This window comes from Schistocerca americana, chromosome 4 (assembly GCF_021461395.2).
Source record: "Schistocerca americana isolate TAMUIC-IGC-003095 chromosome 4, iqSchAmer2.1, whole genome shotgun sequence".
Taxonomy (NCBI): domain Eukaryota; kingdom Metazoa; phylum Arthropoda; class Insecta; order Orthoptera; family Acrididae; genus Schistocerca; species Schistocerca americana.
In genome coordinates, this window is record NC_060122.1 from 797,695,913 (window position 1) to 797,715,011 (window position 19,099).

At 39.8% G+C, this 19,099-nt stretch overlaps 1 protein-coding gene across 1 annotated transcript in view; it reads left to right on the forward strand.

The window, feature by feature from the left end:
* LOC124613059 (serine/threonine-protein phosphatase 5) overlaps nucleotides 1-19,099 on the forward strand; it is a 103,614-nt gene that overhangs the window by 42,716 nt on the left and 41,799 nt on the right. Inside the window, exons 7-8 of the mRNA XM_047141642.1 lie at nucleotides 6,923-7,065; nucleotides 8,872-8,959. Coding sequence (XP_046997598.1) covers nucleotides 6,923-7,065; nucleotides 8,872-8,959 — 231 coding nt within the window. The remainder of the gene's footprint in view (nucleotides 1-6,922; nucleotides 7,066-8,871; nucleotides 8,960-19,099) is intronic.

A 19,099-nucleotide genomic window follows, 5' to 3' on the forward strand; every position in this document is an offset into this window, starting at 1 on the left:
TGAGTATTAAGACGCTTCCACCAATATTGATAAGAATTGAAATAGTTTATGCTACCACTAAATCTCTTTCCAATTAGCCCAGCATTGCTATGTAAATAATACGTCACGTACTTCACAGATTTACTAATCTTTGTCCTTAGTGTAATCGTTGACCTTTCCGTAATAAATTACGACAACTTCATGTCTTCTTGCATTTACTTACACACTCTTTTCATCAATTAAATTGTTTTAACTTTTTAGAATATCTACCCTCTGTAGGTTAATCATGGTTCCAGTCAATTAATGGACTTTTGATTAGGCAAACTTACAAATACCAGCGTATACTCTTATCCTGCAACGCGGTATTAAGATCTCTGGAATTCACCCTTTTCTTTCCTCGTAAAATACACACACACACACACACACACACACACACACACACACACACACCAGATACTAATTAAATACACGTAAGGTTTAAGTTAACCCAAGAAAACTTTAATTTATTTTCTCTAGGTATTTAGATACAATTTCCTTCATGTAAGTGAGCAAGTGCCATCAAAGACTACACCCCACAACACGGAAATTCAGTAATAAAAAAAATTAAACAAAAACCCTAAGTGCCACTGCCACTTGAAGTCTAACCTTAAGTGACAATTTAAAAAAATTCTGAACCTCTTCAGGCGTTGACAATACACGACCCGCTAAGTGCCCTATTTGAATTCGGACACTCGTCACTTTGGCTAATCAAGTTTTTGTTTAGCTGTGTGCTGCTTGTAAAATGGTTCCTTCATTTTCTTGTCCCTTATCCACTCAACTGCTGGTGTACTCTATCACAGTATAGTGAAACAGTTCATATTTATTCCAGCCAAGTCTCGGTCCGCTGTAAGATAGTGGTATTTAACCAACGACTACGAACATGTGTTTGAGGCTTTCCCTTCTTGGGACACACACACACACACACACACACACACACACACACACACACACACACACACACACACACCCCAACCACTACCAAACCATTTCAACAAAATGGCTAACAACCCAGTTACCTGTGGGCAAGCTGAGACCACTAATCGTACATCACGGACAGGATATTGGTTCCACCAGTGCCCAAAAACTCAGCACCTACTATGTACTTCTCTCTCTAACCAGGATCATGCTGGATTTACCACAGCAAACTTTGACCAAAACTGCCCACAAGACGACGACAATTGATAGCTTGTGCACTTAAATTCGCCAAAACCGGTGTATCACCAGCGACTATTCAGAAAATCCAACAGAATCTCTGTATATTCTGTTACTCAGCATTGGGAGGAAACGACCGTCACAGCCACGTATATGAGCAGGGGCCTAAAAGACTAAATAGCCACTCTGCCTCTGTGGACTGTACCCAAATTAAAATACTGGTACTACCAATCAAAACTCCTTTCCTTCACCCAAGCCTTAACTGCCAGCTGCGGTGCCTCACTACACCACGCAGTGGGTCACTCTATCAGACCCAGATGCACACCGATATATCCACTTAGTCGGTGAGAGGTTTACATGGGAACTAACTCAATCTTTATGTCATACCATAGGACCATTTAAAATGAACAAACATGCAGTGCCACGCCAACTTTTGACAGTTAATTAATTATTCGTTGCTATTGTCGGTTCTCCAAGACAGCGGCTAGCTACTGCGCGTCGCTCAGGCGGGATCTCTGGGCCGAGTGAAGGCAAGTTGTTGCATCGCTGAAGTCGCCCGCACTCGCCACCTTTTTTTTTTTTTCTGTCGACATTCGCGGCTCATCTACTATATATATATTTCTTAATATATTGTACACATATATTTACAGTAAGCACCAGGTGGTGTTATTAAGTTATCGTGTAGGATGCTCAGCACTAGTAAGGGCAAACATAACCTGTGAGTTTTGACACAGCACACGCGGTGGTTAGCGCATGGGACTCTTAACTCGGGAGGATGATGGTTCGTACTCATGTCTGGCCATTCTGATTTAGTTTTTCCATGATTTCCCTAAATTGCTTCAGACATATGACAGGATGGTTCCTTTGAAAGGACATAATGGGACCAATGACATAACTGGTTCCCTCCCCCAAATCAACCAACCAACCCCTTAATACTGAAAATGAGTTAGAATACTGTTGCAGAAACAACAAAAAAGCATGTCAAATTTAAACCAACACAAACCCCCATGATTTGCGATCTTTTCAGTAGCTCAAAATTTAGTGCGGACTTCAATGCAAGATGCTTATAATAGTTTTCACAATGAATCCAAAGTGATACTGGTCATATGTAAAGCATGCTAGCAGAAATACATAGTCACTGTCTTCTCTGCCTGATAGCTATTGAAACACTGTCGATGGCAGTGCTGTTAAAGCAGTTACTAAACACAGTTCAAAGAAGAGAAACATGTCTTGTATTATTGAGAAATAGGGGAGAGAGTGTCATGGACACGATACAGGAATCGGGACTGACATAATTAAAACAGAGGCATTTCTTGTTGCGACGAGATGTTCTCACAAAATTTTAATCGCCAACTCACTCCTCCGAATGCAGAAATATTTTGTTGACACCAACCTACATAGGGAGAAATGATCATCATAATAAAATAAGGGAAATCAGAGCTCACATGGAAAGTTATAGGTGTTAGTTTTTTCCATGCACTGTTAGAGTGTGGAATAACAGAGAATTATTGTGAAGTTGGTTCGATGAACCTTCTGCCAGGCACTTAAATGTTATTTGCAGAGTTTCCATGTAGATTTAGGTGTAAATGGAGGCTGTCAGCCACTGCATTGTCGTGGTGGGAGGTATTGCCTGAAATTTTGTAGTCTCGGCACACTTTTGACACTGTGGATAATGGAATATTGAATTCCCTAACAGCCGGCTGGTGTGGCCGAGTAGTTTTAGGCACTTCAGTCTGGAACCGCGCGACTGCTATGGTCGCAGGTTCGAATCCTGCCTCGGGCGTGGATGTGTGTGATGTCCTTAGGTTAGTTAGGTCTAAGTAGTTCTAAGTTCTAGGGGACTGAGGACCTCAGATGTTACATCCCATAGTGTTCAGAGCCATTTGAACTAATTCCCTAACATATGTCCAAAATGGAATGTCCCATGTGTCTAGCTCCAGCTATCATTCAGTGTTCAAATTCTGTTAATTCCCATGTGTGCCCCTAATCATGTCTGAAACCTTTTCACATGAATCACACTTCAATGCAAATGTGAGTTGTTGCAATGCACTTGCCCTATTACATCTTGTGTACACAAATATACTGCCATAAGTATATGCGCCTATAGCTATCCCATGAATTTTGTTACCTCAGTGTATAACACCATCTATTGTTGGAGGCAGAGCAGTATCAGTTTTGTTACAATTGATTCATGCACCCCAGTTTTTTGTCCTTAAATTTGGGAAAAAAATATATGCACATTACTTTGTGTGTGTGTGTGTGTGTGTGTGTGTGTGTGTGTGTGTGTGTGTTATTGCATCATTAGCAATGAGGCAAGCTTTTGAACATACAGAACCCATACTAAACACTAAAATTGAAATAATTATTTCCAAAGCTTCATATGATGATTATGTAAATGGAATTACTGTACATAATTATTTTTCATTCTTCCTTGTTTATCAATAATACATGTATTTAAAAATGATAATTCCCATATGTAGATAGATGATGATGATGATGATGATGATGATGATGATATAGGTTTTATTTTAATGTCCTACCTGCTGAATGTCTTTTTACAAATAGAAAATGTATCCAGTATTTAATGCAGAAGTGGAAGTGAAATGACAAGCAACATTGTGGAGCAGATCTGTGAAGTACTCTAGTCAACAGTAAAACGTTAGAAACTAGTTCTTCACGTGAAAGAAATTCAGATTCTAAACAGAACAACATCAGTTGGTGAATGAGAAATCACAGAACATACACGGATCATAGCCACTGCATGAGAATGTTACAAACTTAATTTGGAACAGACACTAATTCACTATCCTTTATTGGGCAACGAACACTTCGCAAATATGTGCAGTGAAAAATTGGCAACAGCCCACAAAACTTCGTATTCCTAATGTCATGGAAAAAACTTGAACTTAATATATTATACATTCGGTGTGTATTGCCTGATAATGTTAGGCTTGAAACATGTATTAATATTTTTCACTTGTCCAGAGTATTAAATGAGACATAGTAAAAACTTATTATTATTATGTTGGTGGAAGTGGAAAGTGTTAAATTGTAAAACACCAGTTTGATATTTATCAAATGTTGTGGAGATGTTCTTCAGATAACAGGTATCAAATGATTAGACTTTCTGCTTCTTCTTTGCTTCAAGGCTTAGGCACCTGTGCGTATTCCATCTTCACTTTTCACTGCCACCTCATTCTGTCTCTACCCGTGACCCTTCTTCTAGGCTAGTACAGCAGGATCAGGTGTAGAATTCTCTCTGCACTCGTGTTTTGTAGGTAACTTTTCACTAGTTTATTGTCTTCGATCGTTTTGTTAATATTATACAAGACTGGTTCTTTCCTATCTTCATTTCTTATATGGTCATCTCCACTAAAACCTCAATTTCCTAAGAAATCTCATTTCTTGTACTCATAGTTTTTGTTGCCACTCTTTTTTTTTGGGAGGGGGTGGTCTGTGACTCACTTCCATATAGCAGCACAGGTGTAGTGGTGGTTTTAAAAATTTTTATTTTGTTCTGGAATGCTTTATATATTATTCCACACATTGATTGTCATTTGTCAGTCTTATTTTCTAGGTCCTTGTCCATGTCAAAACTTATGTTTCATCCTATAAAACTGAAGTTGGAGTATCTATTAAAGTGGTAAATTATCTTTTTATTTTTGAGCATATGGGATATTTCTCATGATGAGCCATGATTTTAGTTTTTTTGTTGATATTCAAAGATTATATTATCCTTTCCCTAATTGATGTAATTTAAAAAATGTTTTTGTAGCTTATGTTGATTGAAAACTTCCATTCAGAACTGATGTCAGTTATGTGTTATCACATGAGGTGTTATCACATGCAAGCTAGTAGCCTCTGAATATAACCATGAGGAATTTGTTGCCATGCCTTAGACTCAAGGTGTGTCAGTTCGTGAAGATTATTGGCTGGAGGCTGGTATGAATGTATGTCTGTCCATCGTGTCCCAGACATGGATGGCAAATCAGGGGACCGGCTAGCCCAGTCAAGGATCCATGCATTCCTCAAAATGATTGGCAGATGTTGGGTCATGCATTATCCTGCTGGAATGAGCCATTTGGTACCCTAGTCATGAAGCATATGACAATAAGGTCTACTGTTATTGCCACATACTGGTGGACATTCATCCTCCCTACAACAGTTGATAATCACTCCTGTTATACCCAATAGCTCATTGCACCATGATTTTAGTTCAGGTTTCATGGGTCTCAAGAATTGTGCTCTCTGTGACCTTTCACCTTGTCTCTCTGGGCATGTTAACCACAATCTGACCCCCACCAACAGAAACAAGAGGTAGCTGAATACCATAGAATGTCACTCAGTGACCCATTTGACTCTGGCTATGTACTGTGCAAGTCTCTGTGGCATGAAGCCAACAGTAAACGACCCACACTAACTCAAGAACACAAACTGGCTCCCAGTAATCTGTTCCAAGTGACTTGTGTGACACGCTGCAAGTAATCGGTGTCCAGATTCGAGCTGTTGTCTTCTGACACCATTAGAGCTGGTCGAACAATTTTATCATCTTGTGGTGTAGTCTTTCTGGAAGATCCTGTGCCTACTCTTCTTGCTACACTGTTGTCCTGAAGCTGTCTCATCACCCCTCATTGTGCAGTCACTTCATTACATCCGGTGACATGTATGTGACCTGTCAGTATGTAGCTCCCATATCCCTCATGCTAATGACTCTACCTTTCTCAGTCAGAAAGAAGGCAAAAAGCTGCATTCACGTGTCCTCTGATTACACAATGTTGTAATCTCCATGTGAACTCAGTAGCTACTCTATTCCTCATGTGCAGGAATGGTTTTTTTTCTGTACTGGAAATAAGCTCACACAAGAATTAAATTTTAATCACTGTATGTCACAGATATGGAAGTACAGTATCCATTTGGTAACATTTTAACTAGTTGTTCATCATGCAATACTTAACATTTACATCAATATTTACTTTGTTTTTTGATTGGTATTGGCATCATTGTTGGATGCAGTAAACAGCTGCAACAAGAATTTTGTATGGCATCATGGCATAGAAAACTTAAGATGAATAATAACTTCTTTGTTCTGTCATTCTTAATTTAAAAAAATTTCTGACTCCCGCACATTTAAACAAAATCAGGCACCTGCCAACTTAGTACTACCATATCCCGTTGTTCCGGCTTTATATTGAGTTTACCAATCTGTCATAGAAAATAATAATTTTGGAATAAGCTGTTTTTCCTCTGGGTGTACCAGCCTTGTAAGAAAAGCAAACTGTTTTGTATGTAGTGCTGGGGACTGTGCAACTAGGATGTACAATTCAGCAATAAAAGATTGTTTGTAATGGCCAGTTCTGAGGATGTCAGTCTCTGATTTTTTTGTAGAGATTATCATCAACATTACTTTGTGCAATGGAGGGTGTTACATTATTTTTTGAAAAAATATTAGACAGTTATGTTTAACGTATACTACTGTAATCAAATACTCAAACATTCCTTAAATTTACTTTAAGCACTTGCTGTTAGCAGAATGTTTGGATTGCAGGTTGTAAAGGTTGACTATATATATCTCTTTTGCGCAGCAAAAAACTGTAAGATTATTTTATTTTCAAATGCGCACAGTGGTATGCGACATTTTACCAGCATATCATGCACTTATTAATCTGTTTGTAGGAAATTTTGGTACTTACTACAAAGGTAGCAGGCCACTCTAGCTTTAGATATTAAAACTTATGAAATTGTTGTTGTTTAGGTAACCACGAAAGTAGAGTGATGAATGAGATGTATGGCTTTGAAGGAGAGGTGAAGGCAAAGTACACTGCACAGATGGCTGAACTTTTTACAGAGGTTTACAACTGGCTGCCGCTGTGCCATTGTTTAAATAATAGAGTACTAGTAAGTATAAAAGCATTAGTTTTCATTATTAGAATGCTATATATGAAAGTAAATGTTCAATAATGTAATTCCTTGTAAATCCTTTCATTATGATGATGGAATAAGCAGCAATAAGTCATAATTGTGATATTGATCAGGGTCCTTGTCCTTATTTTATCATTTCTGATGCTCACTAGTCTTCACTTTGTGTTCACAGTACAAGGAAACTTTATGGACATGCAGGTTTTCATAGCTCCCCCCCCCCCCCCCCCCCCCCCCCCTCCCCCCTTCCCCCGGCATCTGCACTTGAGCTCACAGGACAAAATATCGGTCGTTCACTTAGGAAAGCACATTGGTCACTTAGGAGTGGTGTAGAATTGATACCTGATGGTCATCAGAGTGTACCACTAGTGGATGTTTAACGTTGCATGAGAAGAGTGGTTGTAAAAAGATCCTAACCTACAAGGATCATAAATGAGGGCTATGCCTTGCCAATGACTATAAATTTCAAACCAAATAGGAATTGCTGCTGCCAATGAATGCAGGTCCACCTGAACAGTAACTGAGTGAACACTGTGGAAGAAACTGCTTGCAGTTTCTGTTTGGAGCCTGGTATCTCACACATGGCCATTGCCCACAGGCATCACATAAAATTGCACATCTTCAATGGCCCAAACAACAAGAAACTGGACAGTAGCTGATTGTAGGCTTGTAGTGTGTGTGTGTCATAGACTCATGATTTTGCCTCTTTTCAAATTATGCAAGGCAGTGAATGCAGCAACAGCCCACTGGCACATTTAACCTGCAGTTCGTGTTGGAGGTGGTTCGGTGTTTCGTTTTTTAGGCATTGACTGAGGACCACACCTTCAGGTTGCTGTAAATGTAAATGTGAACCAGAACGTTAATTTCAGCATTCTTTGTGACATTGTTGCACTTTCTTTTAAATTTCTGTGATTATTCTGTGGACACTCATCTTCCAAGATAAGTCGTGTTCACAAGGCTGTATATGTACAGTCCTGGTATGATGAACACTCGGGCACCCTATTGCCCATCGACTGACCCACTAAATCACCTGTTCTTAACCCAATAGTAAATGTTGGGACTATGTGAAACAGCGAGTGAAACGTAGCAGTCAACCAAGGATCTATTTGGCAGCTGTACAGTAATCGTCAGTGAGAGGCTTCAGCTGGATGCTGCATACCTGGGGGAAACTTGGGAACTGTGTTCTTCTCTGAATTGAAGCCATTATCATAAGTTGCTGAATGTATTCAGAACTACAAAATTATTAGACAGGAAGAAAAACTGAAGAGGAATTCCACCATGTGCAGGACACCATTTGATTAATTTTGTTGTATCCAAACATGCTCCTGCACTTTCTTTGCTGTTTCAATAGGTTTTCATTTTTGTATGTAAAGTATCTGAAAATTATATTTTAACAACTTTTGGAGGTGATGTGAGTCACTTCAGTTTCTGGCTTAGTTATCAACATAAACAAAGGAGAGGTAATCAAATTTTTTATGGTGGTTTACACAGGCTAGGATATGTGTCAGATTTCAAGCTTTATATGTTTTACATTTATTCTATGCTGATAAATTTTGGCCTAGGATACTAATTCAGAAGTAAGTGCACATTTCTCTCTCTCTCTCTCTCTCTCTCTCTCTCTCTCTCTCTCTCTCTCTCTCTCTCTCACACACACACACACACACACACACACACACACACACACACACACACACACACACACACACCACACAGAGAGAGAGAGAGAGAGAGAGAAGGTGGGAGGATGCATAGTGAATACATATATAATGGCATTTATGTTTTCAGGTTATGCATGGTGGCCTGTTTTCAGACGACAGTGTCACATTGGAAGATTTGAGAAAGATTGATAGGAACAGGCAACCGCCAGAAGAAGGTAAAAATTTTCACATCTTGCTTTTCTTTAAACAATGGAAAATTCAGGACAGAATGTGATGTTCGCCTGCTTTACTCCTTTGTTGGTAGTCCTCGGTGTCAACATACTGCATTGTTATACTGGCTGAAAAATGGGGGTTGGAAGTTCAACACTGACTTCTGTAAATGATGTAGCTGACAGTTGCACAGTTGCTTTTCACAGTTCTTTATTTTCGCTGTTCACAACCCCCCAATATTACACAGTTATATGGTCAGTTCACTATTGGTAAATAAGCCTCATTAATAGCTTGCAGGTAAACATCAGCATACTGCTATAATAGTTTGCTGTTGAACATCTATGAGCAGTAAATACCTAACCACACAGCTCAGCTTTTGCAGAATAATGAGGTACATGTGACAACGATTTCTCAAATTGAACAGACACTGTCATTGTTTTAACACATGGCCTATTGGCCTTACATTAATTCCACTGTTAATGCATTATTGTTACTGTAATTGATACAGACTTCCCATCTGAAAATCGGCTGTGAACTGACTGTTTCAGGACCAAAAATCAGGCCTTTCTATGTCCTCGCAAAAAACAGGCACTGAAACTATACATTGTTCAATGTTTAACTTACAGAAATTACATTTAAAACATAACTCATTCAATTAACTGAATACATCAAAAAATTCCTTCTTTTTAACAGATATAGTTTGCAAATATGCTTTTGACAAACATGGTAATTATTTTGGAATTAAGGGCTAGCTTTGCTAATATGTTTTCGATTGGAGCCAAATAAATACTTAAAGAATCCTAGTAGTTCATTCTCCAAATGCTTATAATTAGTACAGAATTTATATTTGTTTATAAGTCAACAACAGCATTTAAGTCACGAAACAATTACTAATTTCACCCAGTAACAAAAGTTTTAACTAGGAACAGTGAAAATAAATTAGGAAATTAATTACATACACAAAACTAAGCACAAAGTTAGATCTGGTGGTATATTTCTTAAGACTGAGGGCCAACCTTTCTCTTTAATGGAAATGCAGATTATATTCATGTAAGTTAATGGTAATTAGGCAAAAATGGAAAAAAGCGAGTTTAAGGAGGCAGATGGCGAAATGAGAGGAAGTAAAGAAATCCCAGCTTGCTTCGTCACAAGAATGTAACAATATTATGAAAAGGATAGTCGCTACTCATCGTATAACAGAAATGCTGAGCCGCAGATAGGCACAACAGAAAGATTGTTACAAAATGAGCTTTGACCACACACACACACACACACACACACACACACACACACACACGTGCGCGCGCGCGAAACTCCCAATCTGGCTTCACCTGCCAGAGACTGGTCATGTGTGTATGAGTTTCATTTGTTTCATTTGCATGTGTGTTGTCTTTTTTTTTTCGACGAAGGCCTTGTTGGCCGAAAGCTTGTTTTGTGACTTTATTTTCTTTACTCTTTCATAAAAAAAATGTTTTTACAGTCAGTTGCATTGTACTTTTTCCAAACCCTATACTCGATTTTTTATTTGTACATAAATTTCAGTATTATTAAAAGCCACACAAAATAACTGGTTTGTGCTTATTAAAGGTAACTTTCCCTAGGCCAGTAGCGTCTCATCCCTCATAGGAATTTGGCTAAAACCTGCATATGTAATGATAAAATTCAGCTCTTAGTTTCTTTATGAGTACAGTACATTAATTTTCTATTATGAAGTCTATTGGTTTTATTACTTAAAATGATAAATGCATTTTCTGTCTTGTCATTAATGATTTGTAGAATCCCATATCATTTTTTTTGTAACATACCTCTTCTGAATTGCTTGCTTAAACTACCTACACGCTGTTTTTAGTTTACTAGGATTTAATTGTTCTTTCATAATACTTAGCTAATCCTTGTTTTGGGGTGTAAGATTAATGGTGAAAACTGGGCCCACAGCCATCTGTACACATTTTAACAATAGGTATGAGACACCACTTGTTGAAAATATTTCTCACATGGGTAGGTTCTGATGGGTGAGTCACTAATTTTGATAAAGTTTTGCAAGGATGTTCTATGTTGAAAATAAAGAGCTACATGTTTCAGCCTTTTGATAGACACGCCTTAAGTTTCGAAAAAATCAGGATCAAAGTTGATAACAGAAAATCATATTTTCAATGCTATACATCTAAAGATCATATGAAAACAAACATTTTTATCAGTTTAATATTGTCGTAGAAGAAGCTGAGTAGCACAGTGATGTAGTAGTTGTGATACTACACTGTTGCACGAAGGGTCGTGAGTTCAAAACTCACCTGGACCATACAGTTTCAATTTCTATATTCAGTTAGAGTATATTCTAGAAGTATCCACAAATGTCAAGAATCATTGTACTGGAATGTTCTGTAGCTGTATACTGTGTGTGTTCTGGCTGGAGGCAGGTTGCTCCGCGCTCTTGTAAGTGCAAGTGCTGAATAAACCTTCGTTAAGTGAAGTTAGTGTTTGTCATTCATCTAATTACACCTTCTTCTATGTGACATTATCCTGGTGGAGACACTGGGTATTGGAACTTGTGATAGCACACATTATTGACAACACAGTGGCTCCCATCAGGCCACGACAGAGCTGCCGTTTATGTGATGAGAAATCTGAGTTCGAGCCATATTCAACAGATCGCAATCTATCAGACAGAAGAAGTAGAGCATGTTACGATGACAGCAACTGTGTGCCAACACATGAGACGTCCTTCCGGGTTCTCGGATGACAATGGCCAAGATCCAAACAAGTGGCAGAAGGTATATGAGCATATAGCCAAATGTAACAAATAGGATGACACAGTGTGTTTAGCCAACTTGGAGGGCACTGCCAAGCAATGGTATGAGAACAATGAGGAGAAGTTCACAAGTTGGGAAGTATTCCAGGGGGAACTCTGCAAGTATTTCGGTGACACACGACGACAGAAGTGTAAAACTGAAGTAAACTAAAGTGCAGGACACAGCATCCAGGAGAAACTACAGCATCCTACATTCAAGATGTCTTGGAGCTGTGTAAAATAGTGGATCCTAGAATGAAGGAGGAAGATAAGATTGCACATCTCATGAAGGGTGTTGCTGAGGACATGTATCAATCCCGACTCCTGAAAGAGGTTTCGACAGCAGATGACTTCATAAAATGGTGCCATTATATCGAGACAATGCATCAAAAAAGAATTACATGCAAGAAGTTTGAACGGCTTCCAAACATCATATCAGTGTCTGATGGAGGAGGCAACTGATTTCACAAGTGTTCTTTGGCAGATAGTGAGAGAGAAAGTTCAGAAGGCACTTGGATTGCATGGTGAGCAAAAACAGATGCTTCAAGAGGTCATAAGAGAGGAAGTGGAACAGACCTTGAACCCAATCTCTCGTCCTTCATTTCCCTTTAAAATAGTGAAAAAGTCGAGCCCCAGGCAGAGTTGCGTTCCTACAATGCCGCATGAGGAACCTGTTTGGGCACCAAGGAAGACTGACTCTGGAGGACCCAGGATAACCAACCTTTATGTTTCCACTGTGGATGAGCAGGATGTGCAATGTACTATTGTTGAGAAAGATGAAAGATATTTGATGACACCTGCACCAGAAGACAGCAGAGCGATCTTAACTAACGCCAACTCCGGGACAACGAAGATGAACAAGATGATGTGGGTGCAGAATGACGTAGGTCACCATCGCCGCAGGCTAGCCGCTGGAGAGGAAGCTCCCCAACATGCCGACCAAGGTCTCCGTCGACGTTTAGGAGCTCCAGTTGATCACCTAGCCACCGTAACCTGGAAAACTAAATGTTGTGACCTTCCTTGGAAGTGAAGCCGCCGAAGAGAAAAATCCTCTGCCGTCGATCACTACAAAAATGATTGGAAACTATGTCGATATCCTCATGGATGGCCGACCAGCCTAAGCTCTTGTGGACTCTGGAGCATCATATTCAGCCATTTCAGAGAAGTGCCATTGCCAGTTGCAGAAAACATCTCTGCTGAAGGTGGCTAATGGGAAATATGTAAAACCTACAGGAAGATGTACCATTCGTGTGGGTATAAGTGGCTATACACAGCCCTTAGAATTCATAGTCTTACAAGAGAGTGGTCACGCGAAGATTATGCTAGACGAGATGAGATACTATGTACAGGAAGATGCGCATCCGAGTGTGTGGAGACTGTGTGTGCTGGATGAAGTGATAATTCCTGCTGTCAGCACTAGAAAGGTAACTGTCACATGTCATGCCATGCATCAACCCATGAATCTTGTAGTGGAATATAATAGAAGCATACCACTGAAGAATAACTTGGTCATCCCAGCCTCTGTCGTCTCGTTTAAGAATGGATTCAGTGAATTGTAGATAGTTAACTGTCGCCGAGAACCCCAGATCCTTCCAAGATGCATGTGTATAGCAAACACTGAGCCGTTAATTGAAAAACAGCTGAGCATCCTAGAAACCTCCGATGCCGAGTCTGTGGGTGAAATTAGCACTGCCACTACGAGACAAGATATTCTAGCTCAACTATCACCAGATCTCACTAAGGGATAACACAAGAAGCTACTTGCCATTCTTCAATCCAACAGGACGACTCGCCAGGTGGGCACTACGTCGTCAAGAGTATGACATTACCATACTGTACAAAATTGGAAGAAAACACCAAGATGCCAACTGTCTCAAGAAACCCTGTGCAAGACCATAAAGACTGATGGACATGGTGATTATCTCGCTGCATTCCAGGATCTCTCTGCTAAGCAGGAGTAGTACGCCGAGATAACTCAAATTATGCTTGCCTTAAATCGGTCAGAGGATGTGAAAGGACAATTTAAGGTAGTTAATGTATTACTTTGCAAGAAAAACTGTGATCTGTTTGGAAAGAGGTGGCTACCAGTGATTCCTAAACACATGCGCTTAGATGTTCTACAGAAATTCCAGGATACGATAGAATCCGCAAGAGATTTTTCTGGCCAGGTTTATTTAGGCATGTCTGTCACTATACGTTGCACTATCGAGAGTGCCAGAGGAGAACGGCAGTTCCTCAGAAACCATCTGGTCGACTCATACCAATTCCACCAGCCGAAATGCCTTTCCAGCGTGTTGTGATTGACCTCCTCAGACGATTTCCAGTGTCTGCTAGTGGCAATAGATGGATTATTGTTTGCACTGATTATCTGACGCACTATGCCATTACAAATGCCATGAAAACAACCAAAGCATCCGAGGTAGCCAAAGTCATCACAGAAGACATTGTATTAAAACACGGTGCCCCAGGGTCATTAAGTATGGATCGAGAGAAAGTTTTTCAATCGCATCTTGTGACAGAGGTAAACTGTCAGTGCAACATTACTCATCACATGATGACTGCCTACCATCCGCAAAGTAACAGGCATACTGAATGCCTTAATTAAACCTTGGCCAACATGGTATCATTGTTCATCAGTGTTGAGCAGAGCAACTGGGATGAAGTGCTACTTCTTGTGATGTTTGCCTACAACACCACCAAACAAGACACCACAGTATTTATGCCATTTTTCCTGGTGCATGGGTGTGAGGCAACGAGGATGATGGACACTGTTTTTCCATTACATCCTGATGATGTGGATGACGATTACATCGGCCTGGTGTTAAACAGAGCTGAGGAAGCTTGGCAGTTAGCTCGACTCCGCACGCTGCAGGCTCAAGAAAAGATCGCCGAAGGTATGACGTGAGCCACTGCCCTTGTTTACCAGCCTGGTGACATCGTCTGGATCTTCACTCCTTTTCGGAAGGTTGGTCTCTCTGAGAAGCTCCTCAGGCGCTACTTTGGACCTTATAAGGTTGTAAGACAGTTGTCTGATGTTACTTATGAAGTTGAAGATTTTGACCCCAACACAAGACGAGGAAAGATCATCTTTCGAATGAAGCCCTATAAGAATGCTGCAACCCAGAGTAAATTCAAAGCTCCAGCGACAGGCAACAAGTGGAAAGGTGATGAAGAGCATAGCGGTGAAAGAAGTTCTAAGAATATCACCGTCAGGGTGAAAATCGGTATGCAGGACCGATGACTCTTTCCCGTACTAGGAGAATGTAACACAGAGACGCTGTTCTCTTACGGAGGGAGCAATGTCACAGAAGAAGCAGAGTAGCAGCATGGTGTAGTGGTTATGATACTAAACTGTTACATGAAGGGTTGTGAGTTCAAAACTCACCTGGACTGTGCAGTTTTAATTTCTATATTCGGTTAGAGTACATTCTAGAAGTATCCACAGATGTCAAGAATCATTGTAGAGTGTGTGTGTGTGTGTGTGTGTGTGTGTGTGTGTGTGTGTGTGTGTGTGTTCTGGCCGGAGGCAGTTCACTCCATGCTCTTGTATGTGTAAGTGCTGAATAAACCGTCGTGCAGTGAAGTTAGTGTTCATCATTCATTTAATTACACCTTCTTCTATGTGACAATATAGGGTCCAAAGTTCATAGTGATAGAATTATTAATGTTTTTTGTTTTTCTTGCTGTAGCTTGAGTACCCATCATTTGACACATGTAGAAGAGAAAAGTCATCAGTCGAGTGGTCAAGGTATTAGACTACCAAACTGCTGGTCTGTGTTACATCTTTGGTTGTGGATTTTTCCACTTGATATTTTTTTCAATATATCTGATAATATACTGATCATAGGAATACCTTTCTTTCCTCCTGGTTTTAAAGTAAAACATCGGGAGATGTGATTAGTAATCAAATAAGTATGTATAAGGTATTGGCACTTACTTTCAGCATGATACAGGACGTGCTACGATAAGGCTTTCATAGATGGTGATGTTCAGCTGACCTGCACTGTGCAGGTGATACCACCGAAACATACCTCTCTCTATCAACTGTGTTATTTTTTCCTTCCTCCAGTAGCTAAAGCATTTCATCACATGACTTCAAAATAATGCAATATCGCAGCAGAGCAGAGAATTAAAATATAGGGTGGATGCCATCAAAATTCAAGTGCTGGTTGTAATCTTACCCTCCCACACAGCACCATGAAATTTCTCGTAGTATCTTCATTATTTTCAAATGTGTCAAGAGGTGTAATATATACAAAAGAAAAACTTTTTACTTATCTTCATTTTCATGCCTTGTTGGCTGCAGTTATTGTGTCTATGGGCACATTCTTATGGCTGAACTTTTGATTTATAACACTGTGGGTTCCTGATGACTAAATAACTGATGAAAATTTGCCTGTATTATTCTCGAGTTTTATTCTTCGTCACGTTTCTCCGTATCACACCGTATTTACATTTTCCACTTCTGTCACACCACAAATTAAATTATTAGTGACACAATCAAAAACAAGTCTGATCCCATCAGAGGCATGGCCACTACTTCTTAAATTCTGTGGTACTCAAAATATTGCGAAGAGTTTACAAAGCAAGAGAGTCTACATACTTACTTGAAAAAAGAAGAATCGTCACCAAGTTATAACACTATTTAATAAATGAATCCAGAAATAAGTTTAATAATTAGCAGTTGATTGTGCAATTATTAAAACGAATTTTAAGTATGCCAAATATTTCACAATTCCAAATTTTATGCAAGAAGAATAATTTTAGCTGTATCGATTGTAACAACTTAATTTCTTTTTATATATTTAAGCCTGAAATATAATACATCATATATGAAATCAAATGAAATTCTTCCAGGGAAACAGTCAAGAATGTTCACCAATACCAGATTCGGGATTAATCCTGGTATTGGCTACTTCTATAAGGAAAAAGGTTATGTTAGAAAGGGTGTCCCATTACATGATCCACAACCAGTTCTCCATATCTGTCTTTCAAGATACGCTTTTATACTCTTGGTACATATCCAAATTGATATATGATAACCTGTTTCTAGCAGCATGACTCAGATATATTTTCCATGAATGGTGTACTGGAAAACATGTCACTGCAATGAGATATCATTCGTGTGTTGCACATATTTATTTTTTGCCCATGTCTGTGATAAGTTTCACCCGACTGATTGCAAGAATGCAGATGCATAGACAGTCAGGTAAGATTATATAATAATATATTGTGGGTGTATTTTTGTACTTTTTTCATATCACAATGAAAATAGTTCATATTCTAATTAACCACGCATCTCAATGTTTTACTTCGAAAAAGGAAAGAATGGTATTCTGATTATCACAGTATTATCAGATTCACTGAAAAAATATTGAATGGAAAAGTCATGGCCAAGAATTGAACACAGACCAGCAGTTTGGTAACCTAATGCCGTTACCACTCACCCACCGACCTCACTCTGCTAGGCATGTTGAATGAATTGTACCCAAGCTATGCTGTGAAAACACAAAAATTGTAATTGCTTGAACATTATTAACTTTGAACCCCATATTATATTAATATTAAATGTTTGTTTTTATATGGTCTTTTGATATATAGCATTGACAATAACTTTTGACATCAGCATTCACTTAGTTTTTTCAAAAACTAGGGAGTGTCGTATAAAAAGCCAAAACATGTGTCTCTTGATTTCCAGTAGGTGATATCCTTGCAAATATCTGAAGACTGTAATATATTGCTGAAATTGGTTTCTCAATAAAATAACAATTGGAAATTCAGATGGCTGAAAGGTGTTTAGATTAAACATCCATGATCAAAATTGGTGACCCGCATGTCAGGCCCTCCCCTTGTTAGCCACTATATGATCACTCATCTCTTGGGACTGGAGAGTGATCTATCTGAAGGCTCCACTCCAGTGCAAAGGGTATGTGTGTAAGTTGTCCAGAGCTCAAGCATTTGGCAGGTAATTCATTCCCTCAGACAAGTAGCTGTCAGTTCAGGAAGAAGCTTCCATTTGTATGTGGCTTCACAGTGGCTGTGGAGTTTACAGACAGTAGCCAAGAGCAAATGTTGGCTCACGTAGCCACATATTAATCTTGCTATGACTGACATACTGGGCTGCAAAAGGTGGTTGTGGTGATTATGTTCAACATGTCTTTCATGCTCTGTGCATGTTGTCTGATCGATGTAGGCTTTGCCACATTGGCAAGATATTCCATAGATTCCAGTCCTGCACAATCCCAGATCATGCTTCTCCTAACCAAGAGCACCACATGCCTTTGCTGATGGGCAGAATATTACTTTACATATTGTTTCCTTATGATAATGCCTAATTTTAACAAACTATTGCCATTGTGCAAGAGGAATGCCTTGGATTTGAACCCCTCTTGATGTCATACCCCCGCCCCCCCATCCTCCCCTCCTGGGGTTTCGCCACCCTTTGGCGGGTTTGTGCGTAGCTACCATTGGGCTCCAGCCTTTGCAGTGTATTTTCCCTTTCATGCTGCATGTCAATTCTCTTGCTGTTCTTTTCCCCTCCCTTGGGGAATGTGTCTGAGGTGTTACTGGGAACCTTCCCCACTGTCCGTTGCTGACATAAGAACGGTTCCCTTCTCCTTTCTTTGTTTCCCTTCTCCTATCCTCCTGAGCTGCAATCTTCCCAAATTGCCGATTGGCCCCTCTGCCAGGTGTTTGGGAGATGTGACCTGAGATGTGAACAATCAATCACCTAAGGTGGGTGCGCCCCGTCGTGAAGGGGACCCCCAGTTGGAAGGAGCGTGCTATCAGAGACTCTGGCAATCGTGGGAGATTTTCTCGCAATGAGCCTTTCATCTTCACAATTAAAGTCTACAAAATATAAATGGAATGAGGCTAACAGTTCAAAGACCCTTCCAGCTGTACCACGGTTCCTCATGGTTTCACATACTGAAGACAGTCAGCCCTTCTCAATGGTAAATCCGTTTATTATTCAGAAAGGTGTTGATGCAACTGCCGGCCCTGTGAAATGCTGCTCTCATTTACAAAAGGGCACTTTGCTTTTGGAGACTATTACTGATTCTTGATAACAACAACTGCTTTCCACATCGGTTTTCCACGGCTATCCTGTTTGTGTTGAGACCCATAGGACTTCGAATTCTTCCTGTGCTGTTATTTACACTAGGCTGCTCAACAGTCTGACCGAGGCCGAAATCTAATCATACCTCTCTGATCGGGGTGTCATTGCCCTCCATGGGGGGATGAAAAAGTTAGATTCCTTCTTAGTGCCCACAAGCACTCCTTTTCTCACCTTTGATGGACTGGTGCTTCCGTCCAAGATCAAAGCAGGCTATGAACTTATCACAGTCCGACTGTACAT